The sequence below is a fragment of the Haemaphysalis longicornis genome, unplaced genomic scaffold (assembly GCF_048455015.1).
Source record: "Haemaphysalis longicornis isolate Haplotype H1 unplaced genomic scaffold, Haemaphysalis longicornis Haplotype H1 scaffold_2, whole genome shotgun sequence".
Lineage (NCBI taxonomy): Eukaryota > Metazoa > Arthropoda > Arachnida > Ixodida > Ixodidae > Haemaphysalis > Haemaphysalis longicornis.
Window position 1 is genome coordinate 5,901,889 of NW_027526295.1, and position 25,026 is coordinate 5,926,914.

The 25,026-nt window shown below is 50.1% G+C and overlaps 2 protein-coding genes across 2 annotated transcripts; both read left to right on the top strand.

Annotated features, from left to right (window-relative positions):
- Window positions 1-307: 307 nt before the first annotated feature.
- On the top strand, window positions 308-2,764 carry LOC144166952 (uncharacterized). Its single transcript, XM_077696387.1, has 2 exons — window positions 308-1,297; window positions 1,943-2,764. The coding sequence occupies exons 1-2, from the start codon at window positions 308-310 to the stop codon at window positions 2,762-2,764; spliced, it is 1,812 nt and encodes a 603-aa protein (XP_077552513.1).
- A 7,650-nt stretch (window positions 2,765-10,414) lies between these two features.
- LOC144166953 (uncharacterized) lies at window positions 10,415-14,192 on the top strand. The gene is made up of 5 exons (XM_077696388.1): window positions 10,415-10,579; window positions 11,227-11,391; window positions 11,897-11,993; window positions 12,408-12,503; window positions 12,690-14,192. Exons 1-5 carry the CDS (start codon window positions 10,440-10,442, stop codon window positions 13,701-13,703), a joined length of 1,512 nt encoding a protein of 503 aa, XP_077552514.1. The 5' UTR covers window positions 10,415-10,439; the 3' UTR covers window positions 13,704-14,192.
- Window positions 14,193-25,026: the final 10,834 nt, after the last annotated feature.

The following is a 25,026-nucleotide window of genomic DNA, read 5'->3' on the forward strand; positions in this document are numbered from 1 at the left end:
GCCCGGCGGCGATCGGACTCTGAGCCCTGGCCGAGAGCGAGGGAAGTGTAGGACGGACGGGCAGAGGCAAAAAGGAACGCGACGGAAGAAGATGTGAATTTGTATGCGCAGCGTTTAGTCCAATTAAAGCAGTTGTTTATTTGCTTACTGGAAGTTCCGATGCTTGTCATTCAACGTCAAGGACAAAAACTTTGGTGCCGAAACCCGGGAGTCGTCCAATTATTGGCTTCAAAAGACTGCGTGTCTCCACAACGATTTGGACGCTCCGCCAACGAACGACATCGGACCTTCCGGTAAGCTCAACGCCATGGAACGCTGCCTCAAAAAACGTGCCGCTCTCCGCTCTCAAGTCACCCGGATATTGAACGAGTGCCAAGATGCTATGCAGAGGGACCTCCCAGGAAGCGAAGCTGCAGTTCTGCACACTCGGCTGAAAAAAGTAACGAAAAACCTGGAGACCCTCGACAACAAAATCGAGACGCTCGTGCCAGATGAAGACTTCGAGGACGAGTGCGCGCAGGTGCTGGACTACAACGACCGCATCTTATCGTGCCTCACAAGACTCCAGCAACGCATAGACGGCGACTCAGTGCCGAGTGCTGCCCCATCAACGGTCATCAACGAGGTGGTCAGCACAGAGCAAACGCAACGGTCTAAGATCAAGTTGCCAAAACTGGAGCTGATCAAGTTCAGCGGACGAAGCAACGAGTGGCAGCACTTTTGGGAGCTCTTCGAGGAAGTTGTCGACAAAAATGAAGACCTTTCATCTATCGACAAGTACAACTTCCTCAGGGTGTCCGTCACTGGAGATGCTGCCACCGCCATCGCTGGACTTCCACCGACAGCTCGTTGCTACAACGATGCCGTGCAACTACTAAAAAAACGATTCGGAAACGAGGAACTCCTCATACAAGAGCACTTCAAAAAGCTGATTGATTTGAAGCCTGTTCGGTCGTCGGAAGATGTGCGCGGACTGCGTCGACTGCACGACACCCTGGCAGCCCACATCAGAGGCCTAGAGACACTCGGGCGCAAGCTGGAGACCTTCAGTTCTATGTTGCTACCCATCGCACAGAGGGCGTTGCCAGAGGACCTACTGCTCGATTATAGTCGGAAACGCGTCCTCGATACATCGAACGACGACCACTACAGCCGACAAACGCCTCACACTGAGGGTGTGCCCGAGACTACCACTGACTCGCAAAAAGGTACCGTGACGTCTTTTTGTCGGCTTTTGGACTTTTTGAGAGTAGAAGTGGAAAGTCGGGAGAACCTGGCTGCTCTCCGCCGCATGGACGTAAGGCAAGAAGTGAAGCATGAGCAAAAAGATCGCCAGAAACAACCTGAACAGCGACCTCACAAGCATGCATCCTCCATTTCAACGCTGACCCAGAGTGCACGTCAAGAATGCTGCTTTTTCTGCGACGACCACGCGCATTCCACCCAGAACTGCAGCTCTGGAAAGTCTATCGAGGAAAAGAAGAGGATGTTGCTTTCTGCCGGACGATGCTTTCGTTGCACGACGGGGAAGCACCAAGCACGCGCATGCCGTGTGAACGTAAAATGCATGAAATGCAACAAGAAGCATGCCACCACCATGTGCGATCCAACGTATACAGCGAGAAAGACGCTCGAATCAACGGAGCCTGTCAACAACTCGCACGTGAGCCTAGGAACCGTAACCCATGATGGGGTGCCTGCAGCTAAGACGACGGTCGTCTTGCTTCCAACGGCAAAGGTTATGTGCAGCGGAGAAACTTACAAAGCTGAAATCCGCACGCTCTTTGATGGAGGAAGCCAACGCTCGTTTATAACGTCTGCCACATCGAAAAGGCTCGGATGTCAAGTCGTGGGAAACGAAAGATTGACAGTTGGCGTGTTCGGCGGTCGTCAAGAAGAAAAGATGTTCCAGCGAGTAACGGTGACGCTGAACACAAAACAGGGACGCCGGTTCAAGTTGGAGGTGCTGGAAACCGACGTCATTTGCGACCATAAAATACCGGCTCCGCCACAGTCAGTCGCGCATCAGCTTGGACACCTTGACTGCGACATCGCCGACCTCGCCAACGGCGACGCTCCTGAGGACATTGGTTTACTCATCGGCTCCGAGTACATCTGGGGCCTCACAACTGGCCGAACGAGAAAACTCGGCGAAAGTCTGAGGGCTGTTGAGACGGTGTTCGGTTGGAGCGTGCAGGGTCCAATAGAAGGGACATCTCAGCAAAACCGGTGTGCTGAGACTGTTACTTTGCGGACATCGGTCGTTGAAGACAAGACGGCAGATGTCCTGAGCAAATTTTGGACCTTGGAATCCATCGGAATCACTGACAAGGAAGAATGCAAGCCAGGCGAATGCGCTGCGATGGAGGTATTCGAACAGACATTAACGAAGGTCGACGGCCGGTACGAAGTGGCACTGCCTTGGAAAACGGAGATATCTCTTGACGACAACAAGGAAATCGCTACGAAAAGGCTGCAGCAGTTAACAAACAGGCTCTTGAAGTCGCCAGAGCTGCTTGAAGAATATGATGCGGTCATCAGACAATACATTGCTCAAGGCATTGTAGAACGCGTCGAAGGAGAAGTGGACGATGGGCAGAACGTCTACTACATGCCACACCAGGCAGTGATTCGTGAGTCCAGGAAACTCCGAATAGTATTTGATGCCTCATCACACCACAAGAACTCGAAGTCCCTCAACGAAAACCTAGAGACTGGGCCGAACTTGTCGGACTGCTACTCAACTTCCGCAGACATCGAATAGCTCTCGTCGCGGATATTGAACAAGCTTTCCTGCAAATAGGCGTGAGGAAAGACGACAGAAATGCCCTCCGATTTATGTGGTTCCGTGAGACACCCCAGCCTGGCAACACGATGCCTCCGGTTGACACTTGGAGAATGACACGTGTTCCATTTGGGACGACGGCAAGCCCATTTCTCTTGTCGGCCACTTTACAGCACCACCTGAGTGGCTGCGAGGAGCAGTTGCCCCTCACTGCACATCAATTGAGACGCAGCCTCTATGTGGATGACCTCCTAACGGGAGCCAACGACGAGGAAGCGGCCTTGAAACTATACAACGAGGCTAACGAGATGTTCACTGACGCCTCCATGAAGCTCCACAAATGGTCATCCAACAACGAAAGGCTTCGCTCGCAGTTTGAAGAAGATTCTCGTGGATCTAAGCCGCTCGGCTATCTGTCCGGTGTGCTGAAGGTACTGGGACTGACGTGGGATCCAATAACGGACGTACTTGCATTTTCGCCTTGCTTGGACAACGCCACATCTGGGTGCAGCACTAAGCGTTCAATGCTGCAAACAACGGCACGGATATTCGACCCGCTTGGCTGGTTGTCACCCTTCATCGTATACGTGCCAAGATACTCTTCCAGCAGCTGTGGCGCCAGTGTATCCAGTGCATGGTGTAAGATATACTTTTAGGTGTGGACACAGCAGCCCAAAAATCTGTCAAATAGAGTTGGTGGCGCCGTGGCGCCGCGCGTGGACCTTTGATTGAAAGGACATCTGGTGGCGGAACTCTTAACTAAGCTTCGAAGCGACCGAGGCTTCAAGTGACTTGAACCACGGCCGCTGGATGAGAGCGCACGCATCAGTGCGCCTCTCATCCAGCGGCCGTGCTTGAACAACGACTGTCCTTAGCCAGGTGGTTCGCAGGAACCAGCGGCATGCGTGTAAAACAACATTGTTTGAGCTCACCGTGTGAACTTACACAACGCGATCTTAACGCGTAATTTATTGCATTGTTTAAACAACTGCGAGATTTCGGGCGTCCTAAGTTCATTAAGACGCGCGCGCAGCTCCTCAGAACATTGGACACCGGCAGTGAGTTTGACAACATCAATTCGTCTCCGCTGCTTCGTACATGGACTTACCCCAGTTGTGCAACGTCATTTACGACGAAGAAACATCAGCGTACTCGCCGCCAGTTTAATCCATTTCACAAACTGCCTACTTTCGTTGTATGTCGGGGCGTTGTTCCGGCAGCGGACGCTTTCTTTTGCCGCTGCTTGTACGGAGTAGCTTGGGGGGTTGTAGCCAACGTTAAAGTCGACGGCAATGCATCTTTTGCGAGCGTGCACCTCTTCGACATTCAGTAGTGCATTCCCTCAAAGCATCAAAAAGAACCCTTTCGCGCAACCGCACTCTCAGAAAAATGCTGACGGCAAGTAGCATCATTTTCTGCTGGGGATGGCTGCAGAGCACGCATTCATTCATTTAGGATCACAGGTAACGTTAATTACTGTCACGTTTTCTTGCCATCCGTTGCAGTACGTACTCAATAAAACATTTGCACCCCATTTTTTCTTTGCGCAAGCATAAAAAGCGCAGCATCAAATCTCATTTTTGTGAGCGCTCAACGTTCCCTTCGGTTTAGCGTTTTATACCTTCTTTTGATTGTTACCGACTGAAAACACATGCTTAGAACACATTGAAATACTGGGCCGGGCGCAAAGGCTTTCGCACGGCTTTCTTCAAATTATCGTCTGCACCCCCGGCCGACGGAACCAGCCAAGCTGCGGCGAGCAAAAATCGAGCAGACGACCGGTTACGGAAGCTGCCGAGAAGGCCCGACAAGGCGCCGAAGAGATCCGAACACCTCCGAGTTGGCGGCGCTCGGGCAGCTTCTTTTCTCTGCCGCTGGAGGGCGCTGCCATCAACGGTCTCAGCGGCGCCAGTTTGGCGACTTTATCAAAACCAAGAGCGCACGTTCGTTTTGTAAGCTGTGTCCTCACCTACTAATATATCTTACACCGTGATCCAGTGGGACGACCCTTTGCCGAGTGCCATTGCTGACGCTTGGGACGTGTGGATCCAAGAACTACGACACCTCCCTGAAATCCAGGTGCCGCGGTTTTACGGAGCGGACATCTCAGGACAACAAACATCGGTATCATTACATGTCTTCGCAGATGCCAGCCCAGCCGCCTACGGAGCAGTGGCTTACATCACAGTCACTAACGACGAAGGTACCATGTCAACCATCGTGATGAGCAAATCACGTGTTGCCCCAGTGAAAGAGTTGACCCTGGCGCGACTGGAACTGATGGCGTGTCTTCTCGCAGCCAGGTTGTGCCGCTACATCCTTAACACTCTGGACGAGCGACCGGCAACGGCCTACCTGTGGACAGACTCCACCATTGCCTTACGCTGGATTTTCGGGAACGCGGACCGCTGGCAGCAGTTTGTGCGCAACCGAGTCGTCGAGATCCAAACACTGACCGGCGATCTTTCATGGAGGCACTGCCCTGGAAAGGACAACCCAGCGGATCTCCTGACTCGCGGGCTGCCGGTGGCCCACTTGACAACGACGAAACTGTGGTGGGCAGGACCGTCCTGGATATGCCTAGGGGAGAGCGAGTGGCCTCATGATGTTCTCGACTTTGTGTTCAGTGACTCAGAGCTTGAGCAGAAAAAGCAAGCGAATGTATTACCGACGACGTCATCACCACCGACTACAGAGGCCATTATTGACGCGCGGAACTACAGTTCGTTAACGAGGATACTGAGAATCACTGCATGGGTGCTTCGTTTTGTTGGCAAAGCCAAGAGAGAAAATAACGAACCTGGACCACTGACAGCACAAGAGTTGGACCGGGCTGAACAGTACTGGGTCCTTCAAGAACAAAGAAAAGGATTCCCAAGAGAAATCGAGTCTCTCAAAAACCAAAGAAAAATGCCTACAGACTCACCCTTAAAGAACGTGTCACTTATGATGGATGACAATGGCCTTCTCAGAGTCGATGGAAGACTACAACGAAGTCAACTCGACTACAACGCAAAGCACCCTATTATACTGCCTAAACAGAGCTGCCTCGCAAAACAGATGGTCGTCCAGTGCCACCGTCAAGTGCTTCACGGAGGCATCCGTGATACGTTGGCGCAGCTCAGAGAAAGGTACTGGGTGGTTGGAGCGAGGCCACTCGTTAAGAAGACACTGAGGGAATGCATAACATGCCAGCGCTTTAGCTCACGGCCGGCCACTCAGGTTACCGCGCCGCTTCCAGCCGATCGCATCTCTGAGGCAGCTCCCTTCGAGGTGACAGGTGTTGATTTCGCAGGGCCACTGCTGGTCAAGGGTGCCACTACGTCAAAGTGCTACATTGCGCTGTTCACCTGCGGTGTCACGCGAGCAGTACATCTTGAGTTGGTCAGCGATATGTCAGCGGTCTCCTTTCTTCTCGCCTTCAGACGATTCATTGCCCGCCGCGGTGTACCAAGTACCGTTTACAGTGACAACGCCCTCACCTTCAAGAAAACCAGCAAGGACCTAACTATGCTATGGAGGGTCATACGAAAGGACGATGTGAGGAGCTTTATCGCAAACACCCGAGTTGAATGGAAATTCATCGTGGAGCGTGCACCGTGGTGGGGTGGATTCTACGAGCGCCTGGTTGGCCTGACTAAACAAGCCCTAAAGAAGACGTTGGGTACTAGTTACCTCACCTTCGAGCAACTCACGACAACGCTGAGTGAAGTGGAAGCCATGCTCAATTCCCGCCCATTGACCCACGTCTACACCGAACCATCTGAGCCTGATGCCCTCTGTCCGGCTTTCTTCTTGACCGGAAAACGGCTAACATCTTTACCAGGACTACAGCGCAAGGAGATCGCCGAAGTGTCTTGCGGCAACCTGCAACAAATGCTGACCAGTCGAAGCAAACTGCTAAGCGACTTCTGGAAGAGGTGGGCATCAGAATACCTGAACGAACTGCAGGGATCTAAAATTCACCGAGGAACACCGAGGGACCTGAAGAGTGGGGACTTGGTGCTACTGAAAGAGTCCCTGCAGCCCAGACAACTTTGGAAAATGGGACGGGTTGAGCACACCTTCCCTGGCCGCGACGGAAAAGTGCGATCCTGTACGGTGCGGGTATCCGGGGGATCGACAGTCAGGCGCCCCATCCAAGTGCTCTACCCTCTCGAGATGAGAGACTGAGAGAAATGACATCGTCATTTCGGGGGGGAATGTGTCGCGAACGAAGCGCCAGACAATCTTGAGCATACGGCCCCTGGAGTTCCCGCGCAAGACATCGAAAGCGGCCCCCAAATAGGGGCCTCCCGACCAGCTGAAAACGTGGCCCGTCGCCTAAACACAACGTCTCGCGCACAGCCCCCAAATCGGGCCTCATGACCCAGACAGAGAGGGAGAGCCCGCCGCCCGGCGGCGATCGGACTCTGAGCCCTGGCCGAGAGCGAGGGAAGTGTAGGACGGACGGGCAGAGGCAAAAAGGAACGCGACGGAAGAAGATGTGAATTTGTATGCGCAGCGTTTAGTCCAATTAAAGCAGTTGTTTATTTGCTTACTGGAAGTTCCGATGCTTGTCATTCAACGTCAAGGACAACTCTGTCACGATGGAGGATATAGTTATGCGCCTCCCGCCAGCTTCTCCACGACCCGATGGCATCTCGACTACAGCGATAAAGCTTCTCTTTGAGTAATCTCCTCACAATCTGTTAAACATTATTAAACATTATTTATCTCTTAACAATCTATTATCTATTATCTAATCTAATCTATTATCTAACAATCTATTATCTATCAACAATCTATTAAACATTATTAAACATTAAACAATCTATTAAACATTGAAAGCATTGCGTACTGCCGTTTACTTCGATTCCTATCTAGGGAAAATTTACTGAGTGCACATCAGATTAGCTCCCGTCCAGGCTGCTCCATTTGGTCCGCCCATGTGGACCTGGAGAGTCGTATCCAGTTTGCCCGTAGAAACAAAAAAATCTGCGCGCTTGTCACACTGGACATTGCGAAAGCATACGGCAGTGTACAATACAGCGTCCTTATAGCTAAACTTAAAGAATGCGGGATACCCAATTATATAACTACATGGATTCAGCAGTTTTTATCTGGCCGCAAAAGGGGCGCTCCACAAGGGTCAGTGCTTTCTCCGATTCTGTTTAACATACTGATGAGATCCATTCCTACCAGCAATGAAGTCTGCGGTTATGTTTATGCGGACGTTATAGCCTTTTTCGCAGCACCACGGGACATCCATGAGCTTTAGCAGGCGTCACAAAATTATTTGGATTTTGTCGAAAGGTTGCTGTCAAGTCTGCCAAGTGCGTGGTCCTGGTATTCCCCGTATCAGTGCCTGTTACCCTCTGCCTTAGATACCGGGAGGAGTTTATTCCACAAGCGACAACTTTAAAATACTCGGGTATTATTTACGAGAGTAAGCTTGATTGGTGGCATCATATAAAGCACATTACGACGAAGGGGAAACGGGCACTTGGCCTGTTGCGAAGAATTAGCAACCGGAATTTTGGGATGAGAAGAGACTCTTTAATATTCATTTACCACGGGTCCGTGCGCCCTATCTTAGAATTTGGCTGTGCTCTCTTTTCAGGATCTCCAATATGCAAACTCAATCCGCTTATACGACGTGCCCTGAGATTGTGTCTCAGCCTTCCGAAATACGTAGCTAAGAACATCCTGTATTTAGAGTCCCGAAAAATACCGCCGAATGAATCTGCCTAATCGCAGAGGAGTAATGTCTGTCTGCAACACCGCTTTCAGAAGGGAACACGCAGTCAGTGCGCGCAAGCGGAGACCAAGCAATTATCCCACGTCAACACCCTCCCAGGCTCCACAGAAACGCTAAAATGAAAGGATGAAGGGGGGACGCACGGAAGAGGGGCATACTTTGCCGCATTCATCTAAAGCACACATTTCGTCCAATGCGCAGACCCATCGCTTTCATCAGTTAACTTGCAGGAGTATTAACAGTCCGCCACCGCCGCTTGCAAGTGGTTCTGCTTACACATACAAAGATATTTTCCCTTTCCGGCCTTCACTCTACCAGTCTTCACCCATCAATGGCGGGCGGTCCCTGTCTTTTTTTTTATCTGCCGCCAGTTAGTGCGGACCACTTCTAGCCACTTTTATAGTTCATGCCACAAGCTAGGTGCAGCACTGTGGAGGCTACATTGTTGTCAACAGTGCGCCCACTGAGGGCGCCTAACCCGCAGTGAAGGGGGTCCTCAAAGGACATTCCCTTCTCCCCTCTCGGCAAGTGGAACCGCAAGGCCCCGGCGCCTTTTGTCGCCTCCTTCGCGGTGAGTTAGGCGCCCTGAGGGGGCGGGCTGTTGACAACAATGTAGCCTCCACAATGCTGCATCTAGCTTATGGAATGAACTAAAGGTAGACCTGTGCGCCGCCGTGCCGTGCCGCGCCGCCGCCGCTGGTTTTTGTCGCACCATCAAGGGACTTTAGCGCTACTTGGCTAAACGCCGATCAAGGGACTTTAGTAGCACCGTCTGCGCCGCCGCCGAAGTTCCCGGAATGCGCACGCCGCCGCCGCCGCCGCTGGGAAAAAATTGCGGGGCGGCGCCAGCACCGCCGTATATACAGTCGAGTCCACTTATAACGATACCGTTTATAACAATATATCGGATATAACGATGAACAGTTATGGCACCGTCAACTTTTGTATTCTTTCTATGGTACAATAAACCGCTTATTACAATGCTCCAGTGCCACGATATCGGATATAACGATTGAATCTGGTGATATTGCGCACCAAAAATGCAACAGTGATGACTCTGATGGCGCGGTTGCGCAGCCTACTCAGTTAGTGTCTTCGTAGGAGGCCCAATGCGTGGCACAGTCCCTGGGGCAATTTGTTTCCGCCAAGGACATTTACCTCAGCTAGGTGAAGCACCTATATATGCTCTTGGAAAAGGTTTGCGCTAGCTTCACACGCGGCAAACAAGGGTGACCGACTGTGGCTTCTTTTCCGCAATTTAGTAGTAGCACGACCTTGCCATACGCCTCGAGCTTTGCGACCGCTGCGCCACCAGCCGCCGCTTTCCAAACGCAGGTGCGGGAGTTCGGCGGAATCGCGGCAATAGGCGCGCAGTTGGTAAGCGAGTTTTTGGTGCGTTCTGGCATTCTCTGCCTCCCTTTTAAGTGCGAATGCACTTTATAAGCGACCCCAAACCATCCACCGCCGGCGGCGGCGGCGGCGTCCGCAGTGCTCCTCTATATATAAAAAAGAAACAGCATCCGGCGCCAGGTTTCGATCCGAGGACTTTGCGGCCGCAGCGCGACGCTCTACCGACCAAGCCACGGACGCGACGCTGATATCAGTGTTAGTGACGCGCCTTATATCTTTAACGCATTCAAACTACGTCGTCAGCGGCGTGCGTTGGCGACTCAGCGGCGTTATAGCGGCTTGATAACTGCGTGGTGTACACGTGATACTACAAACCCGATGGAAGAGATGGAAGAGAAGGCGGCGAGGCGGTGAGCTGCGGGGGCCGAGCGCAAGCGCCGCAAGCGGGCCGACAACCGTGCATTCGCACTTTCACATTCTCCCCCTCGGGGAAATGCGGGGGAATTTTTTCGTCCACTGTCGTACTCATATGCCGAACCTCTAACAACGCCAACACTTTAGAATATGTCAAACAATAATTGCTGCGTAGTAGGCTGCTCGAACACCTACAAAAACTCTCCGGGAACGCGCTTCTACTCGTTCCCTAGTCGGCCCTACGAGCGTGAACGCCGACAACGCTGGATCGCCGCCGTCCGCCGTCAAACGTGAGTAAATATATTTTGATAGTTACCTCGCCTATTCCTGACAGTCAGTTATGCTGCAGTTACGGTCACGGTTGAGTTACTCTTGCAATTCCAGCTTTCGCTAGCTGCTGCCTTGAGGCGCACATCTTTGTTTGTAACGCGACCGCTGTGGAAAAAAAAATTGTACGCAGCTGTCTAACCCGTGTGCCTTTTCGCTGCATGTGAAACAAGTGAAGGCTTTGAGGCGTTGTGCAGGAACGGGTATGTGAGGATGTATGCGTGTAACAGCTCACTGGGAATACGCACTTCCGTTACTTTCGCGCTGTTAAGGAATAGGTAGAATGTACCAGCTGTTTTTGCGTACGTACGTTCCGCAGCATGCAGCGCTGTGGTGTTTCTGCGCGCCTAATAACCAGCTCTTCTCTTTTCGCGGTGCAGAATGCGCCCGTGATGCCCAAGGTTTCGGTTTTCGAACTTTTAAACGCGACGACGCCAGTGCTTTACGAGGAACTTACAAAGTATGTGTGTTTAAATTAAGTTTATTTGTACACCACCAACCACTCTGTCAAATACTTTGGAATCAGAAGTTGTGTTGTCTTCATAAAAGTATGTGTCGTTTATATTTTCTGTGCGCATGCTTACACTTTCTGGTCCTTTTCTGCCTGCAGAAAGAGCGGTGCCCCTTGGGAACCTACGAAGAACAGCAGGATCTGCAGCCAGCACTTTGTGAACGGGGAAAAATCGAACGACCCGAGGAGCCCGGCATTCGTGCCAACGGTATTTCCACCAGTGTACAAGCGTCGGCAAGTCCCCACCTCTGACAGATACCAAAGGTAACTAGGCACTTGCGATCTGAAAGTGTTTGTCTTTTTATTTGGGTCCACAGTATGTGTCTTTGTAACTGCAAGGGGGGGGGGGAGGTGCTGTCAGGGTGTTTAAAAAATTCACGTTGGGTTAGTTGGAAGTTGTAGTGCGTATTTTCTGTTGTATGATTTAAAACATTACTGCAATGGGGTACTGTGGAGGCACTTACCTGCTCGCTTTAAAAAAATGTTGTAAACGTGGGCATTTAGTGTTTGGAAGTTAACCCTTTAGCCATTACGTATTGTTTGAAAACCTTAAACTGTTTTTTCAGTTGGCGAAATTAGTGGATCTTTCTCAGTACTGATATAACGGCGTACTGTACAAGCTTCATTCGTTAGAATCACCTTTATACGCGTATTCACAAAGGCAATATTAAAATCAGTCTGATGGAAAGTCGCGGACGGAATGGCTCACTGAAGTCTCAGAAATGAGTTTGATGCTATTGAGAGCACAAAATGGTGTTCTCAAATGCAGGTTGTGTTCACGCGGGTTGCAAGAAGCCAGCGCTCCTCCGCCAGTGGAACCGCCAGTTGAAGCTGCATTTCACGAAGCTCCAGCAGCACAGTTAAATGTGTGTATTGCTATATGCACTTACTCTTGTTTCATAAACACTAACGATAAATACAAATTAAACAATGCACTGTTCTTAATATGAACCGCTGCTATTTTTTTGTATGAAACACAATGAAGCGTAATTGGTTGGAATATAAATGTAGGGATGTAAGCAGCGGTAAAAATGATGTACAAGTTCGTTTGTGTAGCATTCCTGAATAGAACTAGATGGCGTATATACATATACATTTGTTACCATTGGCTAGTTGAATGCTCTTAGCTCCAATTACTATTGAAAGGTAAAAAAAACAAATAGCACATGTTCCGCATAGTGCACAAGCTTTGTATGTCTTGTGGTGGGGCTTTTTATAAGTATTTTAGATGGAATAACTAAGGCAGTGCGAAATTTGTTATAACTACTTTGTCTCCACAGGCTGCAACACAGTCAGAGCCATGTCCTTGGGCCTCGCAAGTTCCCGTCCCCAACATTTTTTTCTGCTCAATGCGGAATGGGGATGCTGAGACACAGGTAAACAGGCTTTTTATGCTACATAACACTCCTATCTTTCCCACACAAAAACCATTCAGCACGCACCAATGCTGATGTTTCGATTACTTTTTAGACGAAGACCCCACTCCTTTTTTATTTCTGTCATAACTTGATTTACGAGTGCGTAAACACCATTTTACGGTTGGTGGTGATTACTTTTTCTAGGCTGTCCTACCCGTACTGAAACCCACAAAGGACGTTTCGTGCGGCCCGTCATTTGAAAAGAAAGACTCTGCATGCGACCCCATGAATGCAAGCCAGGCCACAACCACAGCAGGCTTCCAAGTCTACAACACCATTGCAGCCTGCTCCAGTGACAAAGCTGCGGATGCCCTCAGGTCACTTGCAGGAGTGTCACCAGCTGTTTTTAGCAAGCTCCAAAGTATTGCTGTTCAGTCCGTGCAGGCCGACAGGCCGCAGGAGGTGGTTAGTGCATCAAACAAACTTTTGTTGTTTTTGATGAAATTGAATCTTTCATACAGCACCCTCGCTGTCCTTTTCAGTTTACACAGAACAACCTGCTCTAAGCATTTCTTTTTCGTGCTCACCATACTTCATGAGAAGTTGCGGTGTTTTATTTACTGGCCGTCCCAGTCAACTGTCAAACAGATGATCCCGGAGTGCTTCAAGCCGCATTACTCTGCCTGCAGGGTAATTATTGATTGCACCGAGGTACCTTGTGCAGCGCCAAACACTACACATGAGAAGGTTCTAATGTACTCGAACTACAAAGGATGCTACACAGTGAAGTTTCTGGTTGGAATTACGCCAAATGGCATCATCAGCTTCTTGTCGAGACCGTACGGAGGTCGCGCGACTGATTCTTTTATAACCACAGACTGCGGCATTCTGCACTTGTTAAATCCTGGAGACCTTGTACTCGCAGATAAGGGATTTCCTCAAATCAGAGGAGAGCTTGTGGACCGAGGCGTGAAATTCCAAATGCCTGTCTCTGCACGGCCCAACCAGCCGTTCACACGTGAAGAGGTCTTCAACACGTACACTGTTGCAAGTGCTAGAATCCATGTTGAGCGATTCATTCAACGAATGAAAATTTACCGAATTTTGTCTGAGAAATTATCTGCAGATTTAGTACCGCATGCATCGAAGATTATTGTCATGTGCGGTGTTCTTGCAAACTTGCAAGCTCCAATTATTAAAGCTAAAGAACCGCCATAAAGTAACCTGAAAGAATTGCCTGAGCATCACGTAATCGCGGCAAAATATAATTTCTTGGTGGGTACTGGTACCTGTATTTAGTGAATGTTAAAGACAACAGAGACCGACATGTCAAGTGTACTGAATGGTGCTTGTGCTTACGCCAACGTGTAAATTTGTATTATTTTGACATTGAGCACATTTAATGTCTGACTGGGAAGAAATGTTTTAAGTGAGACATGTGTAAAATCAAAGTTCTACACAATTGTTACGAATGTTACTGTTTTGCAAGCAAAAAATGTACGCAAAAAACAGCAGTTGTAAGCACACATTGTAACAATGAATAAAGTCGATGCAACATGACGTGTCGAGTTTGCTTTATTTGACCTCAAAGCATAAGTAGTACTCTAGTTAGGTTATTATAAACCAGTGACTATTTTTAGCCAGTACAAAAGCAAAACATCTGCAATGTCACCGGGCCAGGGGTCAATTAAAGGGAATAGGCTGATCATTGTTCCACGTAACACACTACAGCCCTACTGCAGAAAAAAGAACGTCTGAAAAAAGTTTCGGTTGAGGGAAATGAAATGATTAACGCACTGCGCGAAGAGTTTTGGTGATTGCAGGAAGATGATGCGTAAAATAAAACTTCTCCAGACGAGGAATTGACGTGCGAAGAAAATCTTTGTCTGCTACGACCTCAACAACAACTTGCTGGTGCCTTGAGTAAACGAAAAAGAAACATTTCTCTAGCCCTAAAACGTAGAGAGAAACCTGAACCTGTGTGTAATACACGTGTGATTTTTTTAGGAGCAGCTCATTGTCTCGAAATACCAAGTATGGGACGTTCGAGACTTGCTCCTCCACATTTATTATAGGTTTCTCTCGACAAGAGTGAGGACACTTTACTTCAAGCAGTGAAACCTCAGTCCCCTTGCGCACAAGTCCATCTGGTGTGCAGCACAACCACGGCTGTTCCAGCATTATGCAGAGGCCACATCTTTGTACTTCAGCACTCATGTGTTCACAAAAAGCCAGGATGGCTTCGTTTTCTAAATCAGCTCCGTAAGTTGTTTCCACGGACCAAAAACTTCGTTCAGTTAAAAAAACTCTTAGCGAGTACACTGGGCTCTTTTCTTGACCTTAATACACTGTGAGCCTTGCTGCTAGCTGAAATGCGCAAGGCTCGCATACGCTTCCACAGAAAAAGATCACGGCTAGGCTCTCGCGTTTTCTGTTCAATGTCCGTGATCTCTTCGGGTGCAACAACAACATCAGCCATGTAGCAACAAATCTCGCCGTCACAAATGTCGTAGGAGTCGTTGAAACGATAAATATCTGTAGAACGCATGTTCCCATGTGTGAATCGTGGTGCATAGTGCACTACTTCCTCTTCAGCAGGTTCCTGAGGTATTTGGACGGAGAGCTCATGCTGGATGGCTGCAACAAGCACACAGTTCTCCTCCCAAAGCCCGTCCAGCAAGGCAGCAACTTCTGTCGGGTCTTGAGGGGGCGGAACATCTGGAGGTACTGCTGCAACCTCTTCTACAGACCTCCCAAGAAAGCTATCCAAACAAGCACCTTTTTTGTAAATTCCAAGGCTTCTTACAGACGGTTTGCCCCACATCTTTGGTCCACTGGTGCATGACCTATTCACCTTTGTGTTCACATAATGAACAAGAGCGGCAACATGCTTGCAGCGTCCTCCTGGTCCCGCTTTGCATGAGCAGAGCGCGTCTTGCAGACTGAAATCAGGTACTGCAGCCTGTACAAAGAGAAAGAAATTGAAGCGGTAAAATTACTAATGGGCCCCTACACAGAATAGTATGTCGTGTTTCCCACAAAGCCAACCACTGTATCATGATGAGCGCAGCCAAGGTAACTAATTATCTGCGGGCTGTTTAGGTGAATACAAATAAAAAACAACCTCGCCGAAAATCAGACCACGATTCTTTGGTCTATATTCAAGGTTCTGGAGATGGTGCACACACATTTCCACAAACAGAACAATAAAAATTAAACCTGAATAATTTAATTAGTACGCAATTAACAATATCAAAGGGCAGACTTCAGTGAACACGCATTTGTTGACGCACCCCTGGTGCATGTCACGTGCGCGTCAAGAAACAAGGCATTTTGAGCAAAGCCTAATATAAATGAAGGAAGCCACGAAATCGAATGTCTGGGAGTCAAAAGCAAAACGATAAACCCCATGTGTGTTTTTCTGAAAATCGTAGGATTCCCCCTATCGTTTTTTTTTTTTTTTTGCGGCGATGAAATACCCGTACACGTTACCCCATTGATTGCGCCATTCTTAAGCCACACTGTAACCAGTACACTCCAGAACACGGGCGACCTCAAAAAATTCCTTCCTGCACGGCTGCACGCTCAAAGTACGTGGTTTCCAAGCAGCTGTGACGCTGACTGCGCTGGTGGCCTTGAACAGGTAAAAAAGTAACGTGTTTACCCCAGAATTGGATATTGCACGCACACGACTGACCAGTTAAGCTTTGTTTAGAACGTCAAGACGCCGCGTCGCGAGAAGAGCTAAGTTTTCTAAACTGCCGTAGTAATTTAACGCGGACAGCCTCGGTGTGTGAACGTTCCAGAACGCGAAACATTTGTAACGGAGTTCAGGCGGAGTCGGGCCCGATCAAACGCGTGAAGCATTTTCTGATTGTCTCCATAACGGGCATGCAGTAAAATACAAAAAACATACAGCAATATGAGCTTGCATCAAGCTAACACGGGCGCCGGTGCGCTCGGCGAACCGGCTTTGGGAGCGCAACAAAAAGAAAAACAATCCGTGCAAGCGAAACTACGGACGCCACGTATTGCTGCACACAAAAGAGAAAACACGCACGCACACACACACACAAAGTGAGCTATCGAATTCTCAGCTCCATATTAAGGTCGCTAAAGCTAAGTAAGGCACCGTTCGTTAACCGGACAAGCGAAAAATACAATCAGCTCCACATCGTACGCCGGCTTCGTGACGCTGGTTTGGGGCACGCACTTCGCGCGTATGCTGATGGGGTTATCCCACACTGCGGACACATCGGAGATATGCCCACTCTCATAAAGCGCCCGTCCTTTGTTATAACTATCACCGCAGAAATACTTCGAATCCACGCGTATGAACGGGAAATCACAGTTTTGAACTGCAGCCATAGCGCTTTGAACAATGGGGAAGCTGTGCCGGGGACTCCCGACCGTGTGACCGCAACTGGCCGCTAGGTGGCTTTCAGTGGCGCCCCTATAGGCCGCGCTCGAGGCGTATATGGCATGCAAATAAAATATTTTGAGCTCTGCTCCGTCTTTTTGTCTTTTTATTTCGCAACCCGCTTATAACAATTATCGGTTATAACGATGGGATTTCCTTGGCACTTGGATATTGTTATGAGGGGACTAGACTGTATTTCTTTGAGAGGTGGCTCGCTGAAGGGCGATACTTCGGAAGAACGAGGGAATACGAAAGAAAAATGCGTCACTCCTCTGGAAGTTGTCGCTTCTCCCTCTGAGCGAAATGCCTCTCTCGGCGGTGCTTTTCGTCGTTAAATAACCGCGATTCACCATGAATGAACAGATAATTTATACTTTCTGCCTGGACACAGTCGTTCTGCTGCTGATGTGGGGGAGATTTCTATGGGAGTGCTCCACAAAGTAAAGGTGGTTCTCCCTTCTTTCTCCTTCCCCCTCTTCCCCCGTCCGCGCGCCACAGCACTCCTACCAGTCCTACGAACTTTCCACACGTACCGCTACGGCGCGACCATGTTACCAAAGGGTAAATGCGTGATTACTTACCGTCTCGACGGAATTGACTCGGGATCATCTTGACGCACCCAGGCTTGGGCCGCCGCCACACAAGCGCCACATCTTTCTTGTTAGTTTTTGTAAGGGTCTCCCCTTAAGGAGCGGTCACTGCATACCTCTCATGTATTTTCATTAACATACATAATAAATGTTTTTACCACCACCAACCATCTTGTTTTCTCCGCTTTCTTAGAAACTCTAAAATGACAGCAAGTGAATTCGTTCCTGTCTGTGCCCAACCAACAACCTTGTTCCCCTCTCTTCTCCAAAGGGGCATGGAGACGAGGACAGGAGCGCATGGCCAAAAGTCTTTGACTACCTTCATTCATGACAAAGGCCGGTTCCCCGGCGTCATCCAACGGGGATAAAAGTATACATTGCAAGAAAAAGAAAACGCTAACACAAAAGATGCGGTAGCAGAGAAACTGACGAGGATAACTGCAGATGAAAGAGAGCGACCGGAGTACACAAGCGTGTGAACTCTTCCCACCAGGGCTGTCGATTCTCGCAGAGAGACAAGCAAACCGGACACATTAGAGGAACGCCGCTAATATCTAGGAATGAAACGAGATAATCAACACGGGAACAGTGTTGATTATCGCAGAAGCAGTAGCTACTGAGCAGTATCGCTACTGCGATCGCAGTATCGCAGTAGCGCGCAAGCTTGAATGGTTGGAAAGAGTGCACAGGAAGCGGGCGTAGCCTCACACAGGTTTCAGTATATCAGATGTGCAGGTACACAGGAAGGGCCATCGAAAGCGCAGTTAGGATCTCCGGAACCGTGGCCCTGGCTCAAGCATACAATTTATCCGCGTCAGTTCAGCTATCCAGTGTCGTAGTTGACCACTGTGATAAAATAGCGTCCCCGAGGGCACAGGTTCTTCGCTGGAGGCCAGTTAACTAGAACATTTTGAGAAAAAGAAAACAGAGGAATTGGTGAAAGCTGCCATAAAAAATCGGCAGAAATTCAGAGGTTTGTCTACTACAATGCGTACTATTCTTACGTCTCCTGCCTGAGTTCTTCACAGCCAGATTTGGCCATGAGTGTCCAAACATGCTGAGTTAGTTTGTTGTTTTAAAGACATTTTGTTTCTCTTCGCCATTGCGGTACATTTACACCATGATCGCAATTAGGCGTCGTGACTTAACCAGTTATGTATTTTTCCGCAGATGAAAGGACTAGTGCACGGTTGGCCCATTTTCGCAATTTGATGTTTTCGCCGATCTTTTCCTTCTTTTGTTGTCGTTGTTTTCCGGTCCAGAAATTGGGCGCCGGTGTAAGAGCAAATAAAAAAAAAACGCAAGTGCGACCTGACCGGATTTGAACCCGCGTCTGCACAGTCTTCGCACGTTGACAGAGTAGAACAAAAGTTGCCGCTGTTCCTTTCTTCGTGGCACTTATTTTTTTTTTCTTTAATGCATGGAAATGTTAGAAACTTCAAAAGACGAGACACTTAACACACAATTTAAGCACTAACAGACAGTCGAACAAAGATCAAAACTCAGGCAAGCAAACGCACGCATCCAAAAGAGGCAGCCACTCTGGTGGATCACTCTGCGCAGCATAAACGCTCCGCACCAACGCCGCCTGTTCCCGAAAAATGCACTTGGTCGGCCTAGGGGGTTCCGCATGCCGATCAGTCATACGGCACTTCCACAAGCTAAACAATCCTAGGAGAACGAAAACGTCATATGGCACCCGATTAACATCTTCAAATGGCAGGAAGCGAATGGTGTACGGGGTGATGTCGATGTCCTTTTTTAGTGTCCGCTGCAAAACGTCCCAGAAGAACACAGCGTCCCGGCACAACACAAAACAATGATCAATTGTCTCTGGTTGATTACAGAGGCGACAATTGTCCGACCAAGGAATAGACATTCCTTTTTCGCGCAGCCATGTCTTAACTGGGAGTGTGGAAGAATGAAGCTTGAAGAAAAATGTCTTTGCATTTGGCCGGTGTTACGAATCGGCCAGCAACACGTGTTTTTCCGCATCAGCGACCACGTGGGAATCGACCATGTGCGCCCACGTGTCGGTGAATCGTACTTCGTGTCTCGCCATGCCGGGTCAATCACCTCGCTTTGCAACGTGCTTCCGGCAGCTGCCAGCGCCACACCCTTCAGGCACCTGCCTTGACCTTCCCGGCTTAGACGTTTCGCTATCAGCGCGATCAGAGTTGATAGCGCGACCCCGGCACCTTTCAAGGACACTCTCCCCCCTCTCTCGGACGCCACGAGGGGCGAAGATGACTCGCGATCTTGGAAAGACTGTGCGTGTGTGTGTCTGTGATTTCGTGGCGTGTTACTCTTGGGGGCGTTTTTTGGGTATAAAAGAAGCAGCACAAACGCTGATATTCATTCCTGTCTGAGCAGCGAATCCATGCGGTCGCTCTGCTCGAGTCCTGTATTGTAACCTCGCCCGTCAGGGCATGTATGTTTTTTTGGCTTCGGCTCTCCTCTCGCTATGAAGTAAACAGTTACGTTACCCTACTGCTCTGGACTTCTCTTCACGGCTGCAACACCGGCTGGCCGCTCGCATCATACACGCTAACCATCGTATGTTGGAGGCCACAGAGAAAGGATCGGGTGCCCCCGCACGGTTGCAACAACTGGCTGGCAGCGGTCGGATGGCAACTTCGTGACACCTCTAGCCAGCGGTGCGAGACCCAACACCACGGACGTCAAGGCGGCTTCGGACTTCGCAGAATTCACGGCGGTCAAGGGTTAGTGCGGGACTTTTCTTCACTGAGTTTTACCAGGCTTCTGAGGATAGCTGGTAGGGCGTCTGTTTTTGTCGCGTGGGTTATTCGCGCAAAACATTTTTTGGAGCAGTGGGAAAGCAGTACTCTAGACCGGCCATGAATTTGAAAGCGTTGAAAAAACCGCAGTTGTTGGAGCTTGCAAAAGAGTTGCGCTTGGATGTTACAGACGCGCTGAGAAAGCCAGAGCTGATAGAGGCTATACTCGCTGTTGGGGCTGACGATGACGAGCTGTCTGAGTGCATTGAGACGATCAATGGCAGGGAGACCGCTAAACGTCAGGCTGCAGAGGCAGAGGCTGTGCGCCAGCGTGAGGAACGCGAGGAAAGAAAGCGCGAAGAGGAACGCGAAGAAAGAAAGCGAGAACAGGAGCAAGAGAGGCAGAAACAGGAACGCGAGGAAAGAAAGCGAGAACGGGAGCGACAGCATGAGCTAGAAATGAAGCGTCTAGACGTCGAGGCGTCTCGACCTAGACGTCAGAGTGCCAGCAGCGTGCAGTCTGCGGCGACTGAGCGACCTACGTTGCGAATGTGTGACCTAATGCGACCCTACAAGGTAGGAGAAGACATCGGTCTTTTTTTGGTCAACTTCGAGCGTACGTGTGAGAGGGCCCAGTTTAGCCGAGACTCATGGCCGCAAAAGCTGCTTACGCTTTTGCCAGGTGAGGCATCCGACGTGATGGCCCGCTTGCCAAAGGAGGAGGCGGAGGACTACCAGAAAGTCAAGTCGAGCCTTCTGCGTAAGTACAGGCTGTCAGCAGAGGCGTTTCGCCAGAAGTTCCGTGAAGCCGAGAAAGCTAGAGGCGAGTCGTACTCGGAGTTCGCCTACAAGCTGAAGGCAAATATGGAAGAGTGGCTCAAAGAGGCAGAGGCTTTCGGAGAGCACGACAAAGTAGTTGAGTGCTTCGGTCTTGAGCAGTTTTACCGCCGTGTACCAGAGAACCTGAGACTCTGGGTGCAAGATAGGCCAGGGGTAAGTACTGTGGATCAGGCAGCTCAGCTAGCCGACGAGTTCGTTGCACGTCGAGGTGCGCAGGGGCCGAAAGACGGCGACAAAGAGTTCAGGCCGAGGCCTGATAAGTCAGGGCCGAAAGGCAGACCTCCCCGGGAAGACGGTGGAGCAAGCGAAGTCGTTCTCGTGGATAGAGAAACTGGCCACGATAACAAAGAGAGAGCAGCAGACGCTGAGGAGCAGCGCAGAAAGAAAGCTTTCGAAGCGCGCCGACAGGCTGCATGTTACAACTGCGGCGAGACGGGACATTTTGCTGCCAGTTGTAAGAAGGGAAAACTAGTCTTTCACGTACTAGATCAGAGTGAGGACAGCAGGCAGTTTCTAGAGCCGTACGTACGTGAACTAGTCGTCAACGGTAAACCGTGCAGAGTTCTTCGCGACTCCGCAGCGACGGTAGACATGGTCCACCCTTCGTACGTGGAACCGGATCAGCTAACAGGGAAGTGTGTTTGGGTAAAGCCAGCCGTAGGTGCACGAAACGTTCGTCTACCGATTGCTAAGGTCAGCATCGGAGGTCCGTTTGGTGAACTTGTGACGCAGGCAGCAGTATCCCCACAACTACTTCCGGAGTACAAGTACCTATTCTCGAACAGGTCAGATCAGCTGTTAAGGGGAAAGGGGTACAATTTTGAGAAACTGCCGAGGAAAGAACCAGCTGGGCTCGCTGCGAAGAGCTCGAGTAACGATAGGGTCGCCACCTCTGTGAGGAATGGCGAAACTCAGACAGAAAGCGATGATGGGGCATTTCTAGAGACTCACGACGGAGGGCAGCGTAAGTACACTGTGTGTAAGGTCCCTACGGTGAGCGGAGATGTTTCGTCGCCATGTTCAAAGTGCGCTAGATCACTGGAATCCCTGAAAACGGCTGTCGACCCGAACGCGAGCAGTTCGCGGGCAACCGAGCCGTCTTTTGAGACAGGGCAACCTAGTTGTAGTGTAGTTCTGGCAGTGAGAAAGGAGAACGGAAACACGCTTCGGTCTTCGCATGCCGAGGTTGTCGCTGAAAGCGCGAGGGACGACGAGGTAGTGACTGTTGGGAACTGCAAGGTGTCTAATGGGCTCGTCGTGCCCGTTTCACTCCCAGCTGATGCTCCCGTCGGTAGGCCAACATCGGCTGAGCTAGTTGAGGTTCCGGTGGCGCCTGTGGCTGAACCGAAGTCGGGAACCGACCAGCCTAGAGGAGAGAACGCAAACGCGTTCCGGAGTTTGCTTGCCGAACGCGTTCGTGAAAAGGGGAGCAACGAGGATGTAGCAAAAACTTCAGCGCGTAATTGTGGCGCGTGTTTCAGTGCGAGCAAAGCTGTGAGCTCGCATCGCGTCGAGGGAACGCCGCCTAGAAGCAGTGCACGCCTAACGTATGAACGGGGGAAAATCCCGCTCGCTCCTCCGCGCGCTCGACCTTCGTCGAACAAGACGACCGGTGTCATTTCACACGGTCACAGCAGCGTTGAGAGAACGGCTGCAACTAAAGTGCGATACAGAAAGGGAAAAGCTCAAGGCATTGACGAGAGCTCAAGTCGCAGCTCTCGGCGCGAGAAGTGGCCTGTTGACGCCTGACTTTCTCAAATTTCTTTGTTTTTCCTGAAGCAGGTTTCGCCTTTATGATTACGTTTTTTTTTTGTGTGTGTGTATGGGACATTTCCAATCACGCGAAATGTCACCTTTCAAGTTTGTGCACTTGTCTAAAGTACTGCTGGGCTAAAAATATAACTAGTGTAGTTAGTTATTAGCGTATGTTTTCTCATCTAAAAGCCTGGTAGATCTTCAGTGGGGATTTGTCTTCGCACTTGCCGGCGATGCGGTTGTGTCTTGCTGTGTTGTTCTGTTGCTTGCCTGACCAATCCAGAGACGTTCTTGGGGAGCCACTTCTCGTCCAGTGATCGGCCCTGTGAAGCTCCAGCACGGTATCGTACAGCCCAGGCCTGGAGTCGAGCGTCTGCTGAGCACTTCCCTGCGAAAGCATCCCTCCGGACAACGGTTGAAGACCCTTATCCATCGGGATCTCGGACCCCCGGCGGAGAAGCTGTTACGAATCGGCCAGCAACACGTGTTTTTCCGCATCAGCGACCACGTGGGAATCGACCATGTGCGCCCACGTGTCGGTGAATCGTACTTCGTGTCTCGCCATGCCGGGTCAATCACCTCGCTTTGCAACGTGCTTCCGGCAGCTGCCAGCGCCACACCCTTCAGGCACCTGCCTTGACCTTCCCGGCTTAGACGTTTCGCTATCAGCGCGATCAGAGTTGATAGCGCGACCCCGGCACCTTTCAAGGACACTCTCCCCCCTCTCTCGGACGCCACGAGGGGCGAAGATGACTCGCGATCTTGGAAAGACTGTGCGTGTGTGTGTCTGTGATTTCGTGGCGTGTTACTCTTGGGGGCGTTTTTTGGGTATAAAAGAAGCAGCACAAACGCTGATATTCATTCCTGTCTGAGCAGCGAATCCATGCGGTCGCTCTGCTCGAGTCCTGTATTGTAACCTCGCCCGTCAGGGCATGTATGTTTTTTTGGCTTCGGCTCTCCTCTCGCTATGAAGTAAACAGTTACGTTACCCTACTGCTCTGGACTTCTCTTCACGGCTGCAACACCGGCTGGCCGCTCGCATCATACACGCTACCCATCGTATGTTGGAGGCCACAGAGAAAGGATCGGGTGCCCCCGCACGGTCGCAACACCGGATACACATGCTCATTACGCGTTTTAAAACATTGCTTTTCTGGTGGCCTAAGTAAGGCTGGCGATAAACAGGCACCGGGAATAGACTTTCAATAAGAGTGTTCGTCATAGTTTTCCTTGACATGCTGAACAGATATTCCAAGGAAAACCGCGCGGTAAGAAAGTTAAATGACTCGCCCTTACAGTGACTAAGCAGTTCTGCGATGTGTCTGGAGCGGATGTTAATATGGAAAAAACTAAGGGATTTTGGATCGGACAATGGGGAACAAAACCATCTACATTCGCTGGTATTATTTGGGATAGCGCCCCACTTCAGTACCTCGGCGTGCCGTTACATCAAATACGGAACACAGGGCCTCATTGGTCATCAGCGCTCACGCAAGTTAAGCGCGCATCGCAGGCATGGAATGGGCGAGACCTCTCTGTGTTTGCACGTGCAAGAGTGTGTAACGTCTTCCTTGCCACAAAGCTCCTTTATGTGCTTCACTGTGCGCGAGCAAAGGTTCAGGCCCTGCATAGAGTTTTTGCAACATTTGTGTGGGGCTCTCAATGGGAACCTATGCGCAGGGACAACTTGTTTCTTCCTTTAAAGGCAGGGGGTGTTGGGCTCATGCATTTGTTTGTGCACCAACTTGTGTCTCGTTTTTTCTTCTACAAATTGGTTGATCACCCACTTTTACTGACTGTACTTCAGCAGCGCATAAGTTTCCATTTGCCTTTTTTGCTTGTATGTACGGGCGAGGTCAATACGAAGCCTCCATGGGGATTTCTCAAAGGGGTGTGGCACTTATCACTCTTGGCGCTCTTGGCCAGGAATCGACAGCTTTAGCGGCAATGTGCGCGCTTCACAAGATTCACGAAAGCGAGAATTGTGAAACGTAAAAGTTGTATATTAATGACACGTGCTGCGTGGACTGGATGCATGATTTATTGATTGCGGGGTTTAACGCACCAAAGCTGCACATGAGCTATGGGAAAGAATAAACTTCTTTATTAGCATATTAGCAAAAAATTGCGGAGTGGTGTCCTCATTTCAGGACGCCATTCGTGGTGCCAGCTGTGACGGCACTTTCCACCAACCGAAG